This window comes from Oryctolagus cuniculus, chromosome X, assembly GCF_964237555.1.
Source record: "Oryctolagus cuniculus chromosome X, mOryCun1.1, whole genome shotgun sequence".
Lineage (NCBI taxonomy): Eukaryota > Metazoa > Chordata > Mammalia > Lagomorpha > Leporidae > Oryctolagus > Oryctolagus cuniculus.
This window is the reverse complement of record NC_091453.1, coordinates 14,148,575-14,167,545: the sequence shown is the minus strand read 5'-3', so window position 1 is coordinate 14,167,545 and position 18,971 is coordinate 14,148,575. Positions and strand designations below refer to the sequence as shown.

At 37.9% G+C, this 18,971-nt stretch overlaps 1 protein-coding gene across 1 annotated transcript; it reads right to left on the bottom strand.

Moving 5' to 3' along the window:
• Positions 1–6,470: 6,470 nt before the first annotated feature.
• On the bottom strand, positions 6,471–9,197 carry LOC100351287 (DDB1- and CUL4-associated factor 8). The gene has a single exon (XM_008272625.3). It carries the CDS (start codon positions 9,047–9,049, stop codon positions 7,223–7,225), a length of 1,827 nt encoding a protein of 608 aa, XP_008270847.3. The 5' UTR covers positions 9,050–9,197; the 3' UTR covers positions 6,471–7,222.
• Positions 9,198–18,971: the final 9,774 nt, after the last annotated feature.

Sequence of the window (18,971 nt, the reverse complement as noted above, 5' to 3'; positions counted from 1 at the left end):
GTGTATTCAGTATGGTTATAATTATATAATTTTGCTTTAAAAATGTTTTCAAAGCTTGATTGATTGATTGATTTGAAAGGCAGAGTTACAGAGAGGGGGGGCAGGGAGAGACAGAGAGAGATCTGCAGGGGCCCAAGCATTTGTAAATGTGTGTGAGTATAATCTAAAATGAGGCTTTACAAACTTTTTGGTGGGAAGTTCAAACTCCAGATTTAGATGAAGCTGGCTTGACAATGCATGTGGATGCCAGATAAATTCTATTTTATAAATCATACAGAGACATCTCTTTGTCTCCACTGGACTTAGTTTTAAACACATATCTTTCATTTTAAATTCATCTCCAATGTACATTTGCATTTCAAATATCAAGGTGATGACTAAGGCCAATTCTTCTAGTCAGAATTTTGTTTTAAAAACTAAATCCCTTGAAAAGAGTACATTTCTGTGGGATGTTCATTTCCCCGTTTTCTAAAAAATACATCCAATTTCCTCTTTCTTTTCAAAACTTCAAAATTCCTTCCCCACTGGAGTCTAAACCGATGGCCTTATATCGTATTTTACTGGACAGAAAATCAAAGCAATACCATCCATCTGTTAACATGCAACTTCCCACTCTCAAACCTGTCAACATACATGTCTCTGAATTCAGAATATCTGGCCTGATCCCAGGATAGGCCATTTCTCCACTGGTTTCCAGATTATATCTCTGCAAGTTGCTTGAATCCTGGAGTAATCTACTGTTTCCTGCATCATTAGTTTCTCTATCACATCTAGATGTTTCCTGTCAATATATTTTTTCCTAGTAAGCTTCATCTTAAAAACAAAGTGTGACAGGGCTCCCTTACTTGTACATCTGAATTCAGCTGTCACACCAGTTTTCTTTTCCTCTGTATAGCAACACTTCTTGAAAGACTTTCCTGACCTCATTCCTTTTACTCCTTCTTCTCCTAAATAATCTCAAACTAACTCGAATCTGGCTTTCACTCCACCCCTATTCTAAACATGTTGCTAAGACTTTATGAGCTGTGAAGACAGAGAAATTTGTGTTAAATGATCAATGATTTAGAGAAAGCAGCTATGCATGAATATGTTATATAGTTCCCAAATACTAAGTACTTCACAACTAACTTTAGTGATAGTTTTCCCTTTTTAAAAATTTATTTTAGGAATTTGTTAAAGGTTTGCCTTTAAAAATTTCATCCTTATTTCAATTTAGAGTGATTATTTTTGGATTTTTATTAGAAACCACTCACCAGAAGCACATCATCAAACAAAATATTCAAAGAAGGATAAAGTAAAGTACATTTTTAAAAGGTCGCAAATAATGAAAATTACTAAGCATGAATTAAAAAAATTAGTAGAAACTTCAAAAATCAAGGGAACTGGGGCAAGTGTTGTGACCTAGCAGGTAAAGCTGCTGCCTGTAACACTGGCATCCCCATATGGACACCAGTTTGTGTCCTGGCTGTTCTACTTTTGATCCAGCTCCCTGTTAATGGCCAGAGAAAGCAGTGGAAGATGGTCCAAGTACCTGTGCCCTTGCTACCCATGTGGTCCTGACTTCAGCTTGGCCAATCACTGATCATTGCAGCCATCTGGGGAGTGAACCAGAGGATGGAAGATCTCTCACTCTGTCTCTCCCTCTCTCTCACTGTAACTCTTGCAAAAAAATAAATAAATAAATCTGAAAAAAATAAAAGCCTAAGGTAACTGAATTAGTTTTACACAAGATGAACATTACCAGAATTACTTTAGCTACTACCATTAAAGATTCTTTCTACAGATTTTCTGACATTCAACATTTTTATATTGTTTGTTTATTTTTATTTACTTGAAAGGCAGAGAGAGAGAGAAACATAGATAGATAGATAGAGATATATCTTTTATTACTGATTCACTCTCCAAATGCCCACAATAGGCAGGGCTTGAGCCAGGCTGAAGCCTGGAGTCTGGAACTCAATCCAGGCCTCTCACTTGGAAGGCAGGGACCCACACTTGAGCCTCCCATCCTCCCCAGGTACACATTAGCAGGAAGGGAGGATCTAGAGCAGGGCTAGGACTGGGGCCCAGGCATTCTTAGATCGACACTGGTGTCTCAGGCAGCATCTTCAGCACTGCACCAAACACCCACCCCTAAAATGTTTTATTGCTTTGGAATAATTTTAGATCTAAAGAAAAATTCCAAAGATAGTGGTTTTCACAGTTCCCTCTAATATTTACATCTTATATTGGGATTAGCAGACACAAGAGGTCCATCCTCATCGGGTATTACTGAATAATCAGCCTCAAATGGGAGGTGCTCAAAGGAAAGCTTTTATACCTGTGACGAGGAAATTGCCTCTCTTTAGAAGCAGTTTGCCAGGGCTTTTATAGCAAGAGCTGCGCAAGTGTCCCAGCAGTAGAAAAGGGGAAACGGGAGGGTCTTTCTTGCTTGTAATATGCATCCCACATGTAGACGAAGGGGCGTGGAATTGGTGCGGTAGCAGAGACTCCACTGGAGAAGCCCACATTCCTTATCAGAGTGTGTGAGTTCAGGTCCCAGCTCCACTTCTGATTTTACCTTCCTGCCAGTGTGCATCTTGGGAGCCACATGTGATAGCTCAAGTAGTTGGGCCCCTGCTATCCAGATAGGATATCTGGGTCAAGTTCTAGTGTCCTGGCTTTGATCTGGCCCAGCCCCATGCAGGCATTTGGGAAATGAAGCAGCAGAAGAATTATTCCTCTGTCTGTCTCTGTGTCTCTGTCTCTATGCCTTCCAGAAAATGAAAATAAACAAATAAAAAAGGTTAAAAATACCTCTGCCTCAGACTGGCTTTTGCAGCTTTCATTGGTTGACTGGTGTTCTGATCCCCTCTGAGTACTTCCAAGATAAACCTTCCTAGAATATCCTTTGAAAATGAAGCTCTGATGAGCAAACACAAAGTCTCTGCCCCTGTTTTTGTGACCTCCTCTTGCTTACACCCTATACTCTTGGTTCCTCAACTGTTCCTCAATTTGTATTGTCTGAAATTTTCCTTATGGCTAGATGAGGGGGAAGGCAGTTAGTGGCTTTGGAGAACTATCTAAGAGGTGAATGCTGGTGAATGCACAGGTTTGGAGGCCTGCAGTATGAACATGACTTACATTGGTGATGTTAAGCTCCACCAGTTGGTTAAGTGGTGTTTGTTACATTTATTTAATAAACAGTGAGTTTTCCCTCTTTTTATACTTTGTTCTTTTGATGCAAGACACTAGATCCAGTCACAAACAGGGAGAAAAATCAAACTCCATCTTTTGAAGGAGGAAATAACTACTTACATTATTTGGAATTATTCTGTAGGGAGATGTGTCCTTTTTCTTCTGTTTATTTATTCACTTTATATTAGTATGGATTCATGAGTATTTATTTTATACTTTAGATTATAATATAATACCCCATTATTTCATTTTCTAATTAAATTATTTCAGCTGTGTACACTTTGAACTTCCAGTTGGTTCATCCCTTTGATATGTTCTCATATTTCTGTTTTATGAGAACTTCTTTGCTATCTGGTACACAAGATGCACCAAGATAATCTTTATATTCCCTGTCCCAGACCTAGAATCAGCTGTTTCTCCAAGGATTCCTGGTTACTTGTATTAGAGAATGCTTTCAGAATGAAGATCTGGGTGCTGGGTGTGCTTGTTGATTCTGAGGTATTACTGTTCCCAGAGCATCTCAATGGGGAGAGTGATAAAATATATATGGACACTTACCCATGTATACACACGCTTCTATAATTATTTAGGCCTCTATATACTAAGGTAATCATGAGTTCAGACTGACATCTCTAACCTTAATCCAGTACCACTGGGTTAACCTAGCTTTCATTCCTTGCTTATCAATGAGCTTCCTCTCTCATTGTGACTAGTTCTTAATATCCATCATCCACTTACTTAATATTCAATTCCAGACATATATTTAAAGTGGGTTGAGAATTAGTAACCTGAACATCAGTGAGAAACAAATTTAACAACTTGAGTATAGTTTTTATGTACATTTCCTTTTGCCTTTAGCTTTATAGTTGCCCTTTAGAACACCATTTGACAGTTATTTAAAACAGCTTCTTTTTCCGCTCATCTGATGTCATACATTTGTAATGGAGTTAGATTCATTTGTAATAGTCTGTATCCCATCCTGAGATCTCTTGACATTCTGGTTAAAATTTTTAGTTTATATATATTAAAATTTGCTTTCTGACATACAATTATATGAGTTTTGACAAATGCAGTGAGTCATATATTCACTACTCCAGTACCATACTGATCAGTCCCATCATCCTAAAATTCTACAGAAATTTTTGTTGAGAGGGTGGACTACTGTGAGAAAGCACAAGGAACAAAAAATTTTCTCCCACACATTTGGTTCTATCTGTTGGTGTAAAGGTCAGTTTATTGCCATATTTCCAAAAACAGTTTTTAAAGTTTGACACACACCATTGCCCACCAAGAACTCATAATTGCAGCTATAAGAAAGCATTCATGAATGAATGTAACTATTAGTTATCAGTTACTAGTTTGTTTCTAGGGTAACAAATATCTAAGGCTCAAATCTTGTCTTTGAGAGAGTAACTCACTGAAGAGAGGAGGCACTTCTGTATATGATCTAAGATCGTAATGACTACTTTTCATGGATCTCAGTCCCTCACAGTGTTGGTCATTCCTGTAGGGAAGATAGCCCCTAGAATATCCAGGCCATGCTAGCTTTTTAGCGCAATAATCAAAAGAACCAAGCACCCGGGCTCAGCTATGATTTGAGTTTGATTTCAGAGACAGATCTGAAAGGAACAATATTTGCAGCTAACGTGCAGATCAGTGTGTAGCTGAGATTGGAAGTATTGTCACTATTTCACTGTGTACGGTTTTGGTATTTTCATTTCATTTTAGTTTTTATTTGGCTCTTGTTTTTATTTATTCTCAGAGTCCTATAATTCAATTTAAGGGGTTTGAGTCATTAACATGGTTGCCATTTCTGCTTTCTCAAGAGAGCTGTCAGGGAGTCTAAGGTGAGACTTGGACTAAATAGTTAAAATGGTGATTCTTAAATGTCATGAAAAAATCTGAGATCATGTGCTCTCAGTTTATATTGTTAATTAAGCCTAAATCACCATGCAACAAAACAATGATGTTTTGCACCAGAGTTTGTTGGGTTGAATTATAAATTCTATTTGAGTTCCTACACTGTATTTTTTTAGCTGACTCATTTTGGAAAGTTATTTAATTTCTCTGAACTTAAGCTTCCTCTCTTCTATTTTCATATGGTTAATATGAAGATCAATTGATACACTGCACTTGAATATATTCTTTACAATATAGGTGTCTTTAATTTCCTTAGATGGTTGCTTATTTAACAGGGCTAAAGATAAAGAGAAGTTAAAGTTTGGAAAGAATAGCAGCCATTATATTTTGAATGAAGAGCAGCATAGGGACTTTCTCAATCCCATCCCAGTGAAAACTTCCAAAGAATCCCTAGTGCTCCCCAGAACATGGCTTGAGACTAATGTAACTAAGTTCTTTGTGAACCTGGATTATCATACATCCATCTCTGAACTCCCACTATCAAGTGAAGAAGTATTTATTATTTCCTGTCCTCAATAGGGATAGGATAACTAAATCTAAAGATCTAAACCTCTCATTTTACTACTGAGACTCGCATACATTCATCTCTGAACAGTTACCATCCAGCAAATATATATTAAATGCTCCATATAGACATGAGAACTAAATCTGAAAATTTAAACTTCTCATTCTCTGTTGAGACTAAAATTGAGGCAATTTAATATAGTGAAGATCATATAAGTTGATCACAGGATGGCTAAGTTCCAGTCTATTCTGAATTTGTTGCATTGTCCATAGAATGGATACTACTGAAGCTCACTGTTGGACTATGAGAACTCTCCCAAAAACTTTTGTCCTGCCATTTAATCAGTTGTGCTCCATTATAGTTTTCCATTTCTATTCTTTTAGACACCTACTATTAAGGAATGGCTGCCAGAATATGTCTTTAAAAGAACAAAGGAAAGCCATTATCAGGCCATAGGATGTTTCATTACATCCCTTTTTTTCCCATCAAAACTCTGTTATAGTTTATGGGTGTTGGTGGACTCTTCTTCATTCACTTATGAAAATAATATGTAAAAACCCAAATGAATATTATTATTTAACAGTAATTAGACATTGAATATCCAAAACTATATTAAATAAGGATTAAAATCAACTTGTATAAAAATTTTTAACATGTAATAGAGGAAGTTTGAATAATTAATACCAAAACATAGTCAGATAATTTTTAAAAATTAATTTAACTTCTTATAAACTACTGGAGAGAATTCTAAGCTATATATTATATCAAATTATATCAAATATTTATCAATATGTATAAACAATTTTATTGCAACACTAGCTTATTCCTAAAAGTTACTTAAATATATATGTTTTCAAATGTAAGAAATTCTTATATTCCTGGCTGGCATCTTATAGGAGATGGTCATTCCAAGAGGACTACCTGAAAGATAATCCTTTGAGTGTTATCAACTATGAAACTTTAAGAAAATTGAAACTGCAAAGTGACAATGTCATATGATTAAATTTAATTCATAACAGCTTAAATGTACTCAAATTAATTAATATTATTAACCATGTATTCAGGAAATGTGGATAACCCCAAGTTAGTTATTCTAAAGGAATGAATTATCTCACTATGCATTTATCTACCCACCTTTTCTTCACTTTTCCTTATCTGTGAGAGCATGTGCATGTCTCCATACCTGAAACCATGCATGTGTGGAGGGGGCCAAGTGTCAGCATTCAAGGAATAAAACCACAGTTTGAATTTACCTTTCTTCTAAAGAATAAACACATTTCTGAAAACATTTGCCCTTCAGAATAGATAACTAAAGTAATAAACAAACCTAATAAAGCTATTTTTTAACCAGAGTTAAGAAACTTTAGAGGTGAACTATAAGTGCACAAAGGAAAAGAGGTGTAAGAGGTATAAATTTCTTAGACATTCACATAGAGATAATGAGGAAAGAAAGAAGAGTAAAGAAAGAGTAGAGGAGGAATGTGTGGAAGGAAACTAGTAAGACAGAGGAAGGAGATGAGATATTTTTGACATGTTTTGAAAAATAGAAGACATTAGCCAAGCTGAATTTTAAAGTCTTGTCTACTAAGGTAGCATCTAGCTGGAGTGGATATGAGAACTTCAGAATGGTGGGTGCTGTACTTCACCTTGGTTCTCCTCATCTTCAGATGTCTCTGAGGTGCTGGAAGACTCAGTCAAGTCTGCATCTGTGACCTCAAATACAGGACTTCTTGAGCGCTGGTGACCATCTCTCTGTGTCAGGCGATTCACAAGTAACCGAAGCATGTAGCTATCTAATAGGCCACTGTGGTGTAAGCTATCTTCAACTCGTTCCTGCTTGTTCTGCTTGATCACATTCTTCAGCCCAGTAAGCTTAGTGCAAGTTTTAGCTGTGGGTGCCCAGATCTTGGCATCATGATCTAGGCCACTGGTTGCCATCACAGGAAGGTAAGGGTGAGATTCAAGACAGTTTACTATCCCTTCCTTGTCCCCTTCCATGAACTGAATGATCTGACAAGATGATTTGTCCCAGAGGAAAATGTGTCCACAATCACTACCGCTCACCACAAACTCACTCTTGGGGCCATAGAAATTCACACCTTTTACTGTGGCAATATTTCTGTGCCCTATATATCTCTTAATATATTGAGCGCCATCACTGTGAGAGGGATTGAAGAGGTAAATATCTTCATCGTTGTAGCTGGCCAGGAGCTCTGTGGCATCATGGCTATACACAAGGCAGGTGATACTTGTCCTGGAATCATAGTCAATGAGGTGATGAGGACAGAATTTCTTAAGTATTCCATCATTCTGATTCTCATCAATTTTCCTCTGGTCATAAATCCTTACAAACTCATCTTGTCCACCCACTGCAAACTCATAGGTATTAGTGGGATTCATATGGATTGTGTACAGACCCACTTTGTTCTCCCTGTCTTTTGTTACCACCACTTTTGAAGCTGGTTGGTCTTGTCTGAGGTCAATGGTGAAGACAACTGCATCTTCACCTGATGTTAAGAACTTAAAGGGAGAGTCTGGATCCAGAGCCAACTTGTGGGAGGCTCCTCCGTGCTGGGCCACACACTTAGTATTCTGGAGGCTTGGTGCAGTATATAATGTTGCCACCCTCACCTGCCCATCACGAGCACATGTGGCAATGATCGAATCTGAGCAGTTAGGAAGGAACTTAGCCTGAAAGACATTATTTCTGTGACCACTCTCAAACTCCAGGACCGGTTGCTGCTTCATCCAGTCCCACACTATTACTCTCAGATCATCACTGCTACTGGCCAGCCAGGTGCCACGATGGTTAAAGTGCACGGTATTGACACAGCCAAGATGGCCTTCAAGACCATACTGTAGGCATAAACGCTGCACAAAGGCTCTTGCCCCACAGGCCTCATACACAAAGTGGGGACTTGAACCCAGCTGTCGCTGATGAAGAGCAGTAAGGATCTGCCAGGGAGGTCGGGGTAGAGAAGATGTCTCCCAGGACATCAAGTCCTCTAGGGACCCGTCATCATTTGATTGACACTGCTTATGGATAGCCTCACTGCACTGTGCACTTGGGTAAGGAATTTCTTCCTCCTCTTCTTCCTCCTCTTCCTCCGATTCCTCCTCCTGTTTCTCTAAGTGGTGATGGGCAGGACCTTTCACATTGATGATGAAATGCCCGCCCAAGTCCCTCCCGCTGTTAAAACTGATGTTTTCATTTGAACTTTCTTGGTCTGGGTCGTCACTTTCTGCACTAACACGGCTGGGGACACCATCATCCATATTTCTGCCATCATCTCTGGTCAAACCCAAATTCAGTTCTGGGGCCTCCATTTCAAGATCTAAGGTTGTATCTATCCCCGCCTCCGCTCCAGACCTTGCCTCATGACTGACGATCAGGCTTCCGTGTCTAAAGTCTGGTACGCTGTCTGTGCTGCTTTCTCGGCCAGACATTCTGAACGCCGTTTGCTGTGGCTGGTCTGGATCAGAGAAAAGTGGAACTTTACGAAGCTCAGGAAAGCAGGCGGGCCCACCCTGGAAGGCGATGGGCCGGAATAGAAGAGAATAGGCTAGCGGTAAGGAACAACGCCAACGTAGTAGGCCAAAGGGGGAACAGAAATACCCGGATGAAGCGGTTGACCGTATGGAAGCTGGCGATGCTTCAAACACTCCTTCCCATCTCACCTCGCGGTGTTCAGAGCTCCACCTCCAAGCCCTCTCAATGCCGTGAGAGACTGTACATGCGCTTCTTTTGAAAATTGAAACGCTGCATTTTGGAAAATATTCTTATTGAAGAGTCATCAGTTAAAGTGACTCGTCTTAGACAAAATAGTTTTTATAAGCCTATCAATGCTATGCTTGAAGATAACATGCAGTAGTAAGAAATGAAGATAGAGGCAAGAGCAATTAAAGGCTAGCTAAGGACGCCACGGTGACTTCTTGACATACAATAAATAATTCAAGTAACTTGAGAGAAAACTTAGAGACTATGAAAACTGATACAGGGCTGCCAGATAAAACACATGATGCATATCTAAGTGCATTTCCAAAAAACAATATTTTTTTTTAGTATGGGCAATTTCAAATATTATAGTAGACAAACTTTCACTAAAATTGTATTCATTATTTATCTGACATTCAAATTCAACTTGGGGTCCTATGTTTTTATTTGTTAAATATAGCAGGCTCCCTTAGTGAGAAGAGTAACCAAGGCTAAAATCAATCAATTTAAAATGGACACTGAAATGAGTAACAGTTCCACCAGTTTGATACAGAAATGTATCCTTTTTCTTTCTCCACCAGAGATTCTAAATATTTATTTGGAGTCAATTCAATTTAAGATACTTAGAGAACATCAATATAATTTTATTAAAGCATATTATGTTTTATAATAGAACTATAAAAATATTTTATGTATCTCCCAAACATGTGAGAAACTTATTTTGGGCCTTTTAGGAGAAGAAAACAGCTCTGCAGAGACAGCTAATTGGCACTGCTATGTTAACTTCAGAGCTGCTTGGAATGGATTATCTAAAGCGATGTGAATACATTTTAGAACAGCTAAGGCACACTGCAAAGAATTTAGGAGTGGGAAAAACATGATCTCCTTCAGAATAATTGCAAGATGATCACAAAATTGAGTAAATACAAACAGAAGTATAAAAGAAGTATGAATTCTGTAGAAAGAGATCTGGTCTTAAGGCTAGTAGTAATGAGAAGACATGTCAAAGAATATTCATAGAAACTTGTAAAGAATAGCATAGCAACCTGGGAACCATCTGAAAATCCATCAGGAGCAACAGGGGTAAAAAAAATCAGCATATTTTTCTATAATGGAATAATATAGAGAAGTGAGAAGTAAAGAATTAAAATTGAATTCATCAGCATGATGAATCTTAAAAAACAGTGATGAGTGAAAATACAAGTGGCCCAAGGATAGTTAATAACTTTATTTTTATGCAGGTCTATATAGTTTTCATATGTAATAAAATATTTTAAAAGGCAAAGAGATTATTTGGGCTAATAATTGTCTTTTGAGGGAAGAGGAGGTTGCAATCTGGGAGAGAGTGATTCAAAAATTCTTGGAAATATTTATAGCTTACCCTGTGTATAAGTATACTGTTATTCTTTTTGTTATTTATTACCATGCATATATATTCAGATATTCTTTTATGTATGATATACTGCACAAAAGTACTATGGTTTTTTTTAAAGATGTTATGTTCATTAACACAGGCTCTTGCTCAACCATGGAGTACAAAGTCAGGAAATCTAGAGCATCAAACCATGGCATGCCCATATTGGCATTAGGCAGGAGAAGAAGCCTTATTAATAGACTTTGAATATATCCTGCCTATTGAAGAAAGTTTCAAGTGTTAGAGGCTGAATCAGATTATTTTAGCCTCATGCTATTGTACCAATTTTTCTTTGTGTTTGCTCATTAAGCAAACTTTGAATACAGAACTTTTCATCTAAATTTAGCTTTACATTTAATTGATTAATTTGGTTTATTTCCCACACTTTTCATTCATTTATTTACTACATCTTTTTTAAGGTCTTCTATGTGCTACAAATTGTTTTAGGTACTGATACTAAATTGGTGAATAAAAGTGACACTTTTGGACTGACGCTGTGGCACAGTGGGTTAATGCACTGGCCTGAAGCGCCGGCATCCCATATGGGCACTGGTTCAAGTCCTGGCTGCTCAACTTCTGATCCAGCTCTCTGCTATGGCCTGGGAAAGCAGTAGAAGATGGCCCAGTCCGTGGGGCTCTGCACCCAGGTGGTAGACCTGGAAGAAACTGCTGGCTCCTGGCTTCAGTACAGCTTCAGCTGTTGCGGTCAATTGGGGAGTGAACCATTGGGTGGAAGACCTCTCTCTCTCTCTCTCTCTCTCTCTCTCTCTGCTTCTCCTCTCTCTGTGTAACTCTTTCAAATAAATAAATAAATCTTAAAAATAAGTGAAACTCTTTCCACTCATGGGGTATATAATATATAGTGGAGAAAAGAAATAATGTACACACACACATGCATATATATATATATATATATAGAGAGAGAGAGAGAGAGAGAGAGAGATTTTATTTATTTGAAAGGCAGGGTGACAGTGAGGCAGGGAGAGGGAAAGAAAGATCATCCATTAGTTGGATCACTCCCCAAGTGGCTGCAATGGAGCCCAGAATTCTATTTAATTTAGTTTCCCACAAGAATGGCAGGGGCCCAAGTGCTTGAACCATCTTGTGCTGCTTTCCTAAGCACATTAGCAGGGAGCTGGATCTGAAACAGAGCAGCTGGGACTGAACCAGTACTTGGATACAGGATGCTGGTATCGCAGGAGTGGCTTGACCTGCTGTGCCATAATGCTGGTCCTCACTTAAATATATAAACAGACCAGATGAAGCAGTGTTGAATACTATGGACAGAAATAAAGCTGTGTAAGTGGATATAGAATATGGGTTGTTATACTAGATAGTGCACTCAGGGAAAGTCTCTTTTATGGGGTGACATTTAAGTGGAGGGCTGAACGAAAAGAGAAGTGGCCCATCAAATATACAGGTAAGAATGTTTTCTATAGAATGACTTTGTGTGTGAATTCTCTGAAATAGTAGCACAACTTGAGTGTTCATGGAAATTCAAGGATGCACTGTGACTGATATAGAGCAGGTAAGCCTAATGGAGAGTGGCAGGTGAAAGGACTGAAAGAAACCACAAATAAACTAAGCAAAACCTGGATGGCCATCTAAAGGAATTTGAATTTTTATTTTATTCTCAGTGTGCTGGGAAATCTTTGGAAGCTTATAAGTAGGGGATTACATTATGTGATCTACTTATTAAAAGGATGACATTGGCTTCTGTGTGGAGAGTAGCATGAAATGGGAAGCGTGTGAAAGTACTAAATGATAGCACAAATACAAGTGAAAAATTAAAGCAGTTTAAACAAGGAATGAAAATGGTTTAGGTGGTGAAAATTGGTTGATTGCAATGTATTTTCTAAATGGAAATGTTAGCATCTGCTTGTGAGTTGAATTTGTGAAGTGAGTTAGTGAGGTTACTAGCATAAAACACACCGATTGTGTAATTTGAAGCAGTTCAACAAGTGAAATTTTTGCAAAGCTGAGAGCAAGCTGTTGGGAAATCACAAGGGGAAGATTGAGACTTAAGCATTGTTATGAGCAGGAAAGTATAACACCCTGAAGCCTAAATGTATAGAGGAGAGGAGAGTAGTTATGAAAAACCTGACACATAAAGGGCATTGTGGAGAGATGAGCAGACATTAGGCATACTTCTGTGAATCCACTGGGACAAAATAAGGGAAATAAATGATTTAGATTCGTTCTACTACCTCTGCTCTCCTGTTGGTGCTTCCCGCTGAGTCATGTAAAATAGGGAGGAGAGGGAATCTGGATGGGCAATAGTAAGCTACCAACCTCGGAGAGACAAATAGGAATCAATGGTAACTCCTAAATGTTTTCCAGGAACCATGGGGAATAGTGGTGTCATTTACTACAAGGAAGGCTAACGATGGGAATGTTTCATTTTTATCACGTGTAAAAATTTTCATGAAACACTGAGAAAATGAAAGCATTGAATTGGCAATTGGATATGCATGCCTGGGAGTTTTCATGAAAGATTATAAATATAAATTTGGAAGTTACTGGAAACTGGACATCAAGGGGTGAACACAAAGTGAGAAGAGCAAAAATCTGAGGGATGGCTACTGAAAAGCTCCTAAATTAATTTTAAGAAGAAAAGAAGAAAAAAAAATAATAAAGGGTCTGGCGTTGCGGCGCAGCAGGTTAAAGCCCTGGCCTGAAGCGCAGACATCCCATATGGATGCCGGTTCGAGTCCCGGCTGCTCCTCTTCCGATCCAGCTCTCTGCTATGGCCTGGGAAAGCAGTAGAAGATGGCCCAAGTCCTTGGGCCCCTGCACCCGCGTGGGAGACCCAGAAGAAGCTCCTGGCTCCTGGCTTTGGATCGGCGCCGCTCCGGCCATTGCGGCCAATTGGGGAGTGAACCAGCAGATGGAAGACCTCTCTCTCTGTCTCTACATCTCTCTGTAACTCTGTCTTTCAAACAAATAAAATAAATCTCAAAAAAAAAAAAAAAAGAAGAGAAGAAGAGAGGTGCAATAAAAGTGTCTAGTCATGCAGGAGCAAAAGTGAAAATATAAAGGAAGGAGTAATCAGGTGTATCAAATATTGCTGAGAGGTTAAGCTTGCCTGGGAACTGACCATTGTTATATATCCTGAACTGTGAGTCAGTCATTCCCTTGCCTTTTAAAGTAGTTTTCTTTCATATGAAACAGGCTAAGGAGTGACTCCTTGGAACTTTTTTATAGCACTTATGAAAACAAATGCCCAGCCAGTAAAGTTTCAGGAGAGAAAAGTGAACACAATGAGTAGAGAAAACCTTATGAGGAATTTTGCTGCAAAGAGGAGGAAAGAATCAGAGTAACATCGCGAGAAATGGGGTTCAGTGATTTTTTTAAAACTTCAAGGCTATCACAAGATGTTACATGCTAATGACAGTGATTCATTAGTGAAAAGGCAAACCATAATGAAGGGCAGGGAAAGTATCAGGAGGATAAGTCTTAAGTGGGGGAGAGGGAATAATATACAACACAAAGGTGCAGGACTTGTAACAAGAGGGGAGGCAGATATTTGTCTTAGAGGCAGGTAGGCTGTTAGATCTGGTGTGGAAGAAAGTGTATATTCTCTTCTAATTGCTTCTATTTCTGAGTCAATAAAAAAAGTCAAAGAAATGATCTGTGAATGAGGAGGATAATGCTTTACTGGAATTTTGAGGCAGAAGAAGGTTTGTAAAAACCAAGTCAGAGAACAAGAGAGTGAGTCCATTAGAGAAATGATATATGGTACCCAGAAGTAGAAAGGTTCCACCTGTGCTTTCATGTCATAAAAATAAAGTAAAACAGAACTCTTACTTTTTTTCTAACCTTTTCAGATGTTTGAGTGCAAGAATAGAGTAAGCAACTATTTGGATTCAAGTAAATTCCAAATTATTTTCCTGCTTAAGGATGACACAGTTTGGGGACAAAGGAGCTTAGATTCCACACAAGGTAATTATGGTAACAAACCATGGAATGCAGCTATATTGTAGAGGGAGTTAGGAACATGAAGGGGAAGATGGGCAGAGCAAATATGATAAGGGCTACAGACTGGAGGTCCCAGAAGAGTCAAAGTTTGTTGTGATTAGCAAATGTGTTCAACAAGAGAGGAACTAGATCTCACTTTGCCTATGATCTCTAAATATACTTTAAATTCAAGAGAACAGGATGATCCAGAACACCGTCATCTGTGCTCAAGCTATAAAGCAAAAGCAATTTGACAAAACCATTATAGTAGTTCACTCAAAAATATGGATGACTGATAAGCCTAATTTTCCCAGAAGCTATTTCCTTATTCTAAGGGGAAACATCTTTTTCTGGGGGAAACATCGTTTTACAAGAAACCTTCCCATCCAATGTAAACATCACAGGACATTCCCATCACTACCCGTGGAGAGTAGAACATGACAATCTGATACTAAAAATGTCAAAGAAAAAAAATTGTTCCCTGGGGCCCGTGTTGCGGCATAGCAGGTAAAGCCACCTCCTGCAACACTGGCATCCCATTTGGGCACTGGTTCATATCCTGGCTGCTGCGTTTCCCATCTAGTTCCCAGATAATGGCTTGGGAAAAGCAGTGGAGGATGGTCCAAGTGTGTGGGACCCTGCTACCAATGTGGGGCACCCAGATGAAGTTCCTGGCTCCTGGCTTTGCTTTGGCCAAGCCCTGGCCATTGCAGCCATCTGGGGAGTGACACAGTGGATGGAAGATCTCTCTCTCTCCATCTCTTGCCCTCTCTCTGTAAATCTGACTATCAAATAAAGAAATCTTTCAAATAAATGAATAAATAAATAAATCTTTTTAAATAAATAAATAAATCTTTAAAAAATGGTTTCCTTATCTGATTGCCACAGTGTGTTTAGAGATTCAAAATACAGTCATTTCTAAAATGCTGTATTACCTCTTTCATGGAATGGGTTTGTCTTATTTTCTATGCTCATGGGAATAACACCCCAGCAAGGAAGCTAGATTTGTAAATCGGTAATTATCATGAAGTGAAATTCATATCAAGATCTGCAGAAAATTTTCTGTGATGATTTCATAAGATATTGGCAAAATTTGCATTTAAATATGAGTCCTAGATTTCAGAAACATCTATTCAAATTTCCAGGAAGCTTAGTTACTTCATTCCATCATTTAGAATCAAAAGAGAGAGAGGGAAAATTTTTTTCTGTGTTGTGGAATAATTTCCTTTATAAACAATTAAAAGAGCAGAATGTATGCTAATTGAATTATCAGCAGAGGGCTCTGTGAAAGCAGGGTGACAGGAGATCCTGTTTTAGGGTAGGCATAGTGTTCAGCTCGGCTTCCAGGAAAGACATTTGAGCATAATGTTGAAGGACGAAAAAAGGAGCAGCACACAGCCACCACCTAATGTGAATTTTTCTCCTGGGCCCTTTGCTATGCATGCCCACGCTCCTCTGGCTCATCCTCATTCTGCTTCAGTACCTCTTCTGTGTGGGATCCAGTAAGGCAGGAAGCAGGTGGAGGTTAACACATGGTCTGTGACAGGAAGGAAGAGAGAGCATGACATATTCTAGAAAATGGAAAGTCTTGGTGTAGTTGGAGCACAGAGTGAGTGTAAGCAGCAGTGTGCAACAAAGCAGTGTCTTAACTTGATGTGTTTTACTGTAGCAGTTCTTAAACTTATTGTCTCAGGTCCCCTTTACACTCTTAAAACTTATTGACAACCTCAAAGGACTGTGTTTATATGAATGTCTATTGATATTTGCCATGCTAGAAATTAAAGCTGAGAGATATTTAGATGTTTATTAGTTTATTTAAAGCAATAGTTAATTCATTGCATGTTAACATAAATAATATATTTTATGAAAGGTAATTCCTTTTTGCCAAACAAAACAAATTTAATGAGGAGATTGGCATTTTACAATTTCACATATTTTTTATTGTCTGGTTTAATAGACGACATCTGGATTCTCATATCTGCTCCTTCATGCAATCTGTTACATTATCACACATTGTGCAGTGTCTGGAAAATTCAGCTGTACACTTGTGAAAGAATGAGACTGAAATAAGCAAATAACATTTTCGGATTATCATGAGAATAATTTTGACCCTGCCACTAAAAGATCTCAGAGACCCTTCCTTAAGTTCCCCAAGCACACTTTCTGAAATGATGTTTTCTTTTTTAAAATTAATTTAAAATTAATTTAAAATTTAAAATTAATTTAAAATTAACTGATTTCATATGTCATACAAGAATTTTTAAGCACATAGTGATATTTCTCATCCTCCCTTCCTCCTCCTTTTCTTTTTCTTTCTTCCTTTTTTAATTAATATTTTGTGATAGCATGATTTCAATATACATTATAATCACAAGTTTAATTGTCCACTAAATAAATAATTCAACAAGTAGAAAGCAAAAAGACCACTATTCCATGGGAGTGTAGACAAGGGCTAAAAACAATAATCAAATCTTGAGATGTCAATTTCCCTCATACATATAACTTTTTTGTACTCTATACCACAAATCAGATAAAATATATATTTTGGGGTCTAACTTACTTCACTAAGCATACTGGTCATCAGTTTTATCCATTTTATTGCAAAAGATAGGATTTCATTCTTTTTATGGCTGAATAGTACCCCATTTTATATATATAATTATATATTAAATATATATTATATAAATATATATATATATATATATATATATATACCACATTTTCTTTATCCAGTCATCAGTTGATAGACATCTGGGATTGAGGGAGTACAGATAACTCGTGTGCAGATTTAATTTGCTTTGCATAAATTCCCAGGCTTGAGATGGCTAGGTCATATGGTAGATTGATTTTCAGATTTTTGAAGAATCTCCATACTGTCTTCCATAATGGCTGTAGTAATTTACATTTCCACCAACAGTGCATTAGGGTACCTTTTTCTCCACATCCTTACTGGCATTTGTTAGAATTGATTTTGAGATGCTAGCCATTCTAACTTGGGTTACGTGGAGCTTCACTGTGGTTTTTATTTGCATTTCCCTGATGGTTAGTGATCCTTAGCATTTTTCATGTGTTTATTGGCCATTTGTATTTCATCCTTTGAAAAAACACCTGTTCATGTCCTTTGTCCATTTCTTAATTGGATTGTTTGTTTTGTTGCTATTGAGTTTCTTGAGTTACTTATATAATTTGGATATTAATCCTTTATCAGATGTATAGTTTGTAAATATTTTCTCTCATTCTGTAGGTTGCCTCTTCACTTTGTCAAGTGTTCCTTTTCTGTGCAGAAGCTTCTTAGCTTGATGCAATCCCAGTTGTCTATTTTTGCTTCTATTGCCTGTGCTTCTGAGGTTTTATCCAAGAAGCTTTTCCTGTGCCAGTGTCTTTTTAAAAATATTTATTTATTTATTTATTTGCAAGTCAAAGTTACACAGAGAGAGGAAGAGACAGAGAGAGCAAGAGTGAGGGAGAGAGAGCTTCCATCTACTGGTTCACTCCCTAAATGGCTGCAACAGCCAGGGCTGGGCCAAGTCAAAGCCAGAAGCTTCATCTGGGTCTCCACATGGATGCAGCAATTTGGATGTGTAGTGCTTGGGCCACCTTCTGCTGCTTTCTCAGGCATATCATCAGGGATCTAGATCAGAAGTGAAGCAGTTAGGACTAGAACTGGTGCCTGTATGGGAAGCCTTGCTTCACATGGCAGCTTAAACTGCTGTGCTACAGTGCGCCCTTTATACCAGTGACTCAGTGTTTCCCCTGCTTTCCTCTAGTAATTTGATGATTTCAGGGCTTAGGCTTATATCATTAATCCATTGTGAGTTGACTTTTGCATGGAGTGTAAAGTAGGGATCATATTTATACTTATGCATGTAGAGATACAATTTTCCAAACATCATTTAACAGATATCAGTTGTTCCAATTCATGAACATGAAAGATTTTTCCATTCCTTTTGCTTCTTCTTCTATTTCTTTCCTTAATGTTTTACAATTTTCATTATACAGATCTTTAGTTTCCTTGGTTAAATTTATCCCAAGGTATTTAATTTTTTTTGTAGCTTTGTGAATGGGACTGATCTTACAAGTTCTTTCTGAACCAATAATTCATTGTTTGTGTATACAAATGCTATAGATTCTTGTGTGTTGATTTTATATCCTGCAAATTTGTCAAACTCTGTTATGAGTTCTAATAGTCTCTTAATGGAGTCTTTTGGCTCCCCTATGTATGATTCCCAGGATAAGGCAAATAGAGGCTATTGTGGCCTAAGTGCCTCTTGTTGGATTTTGTC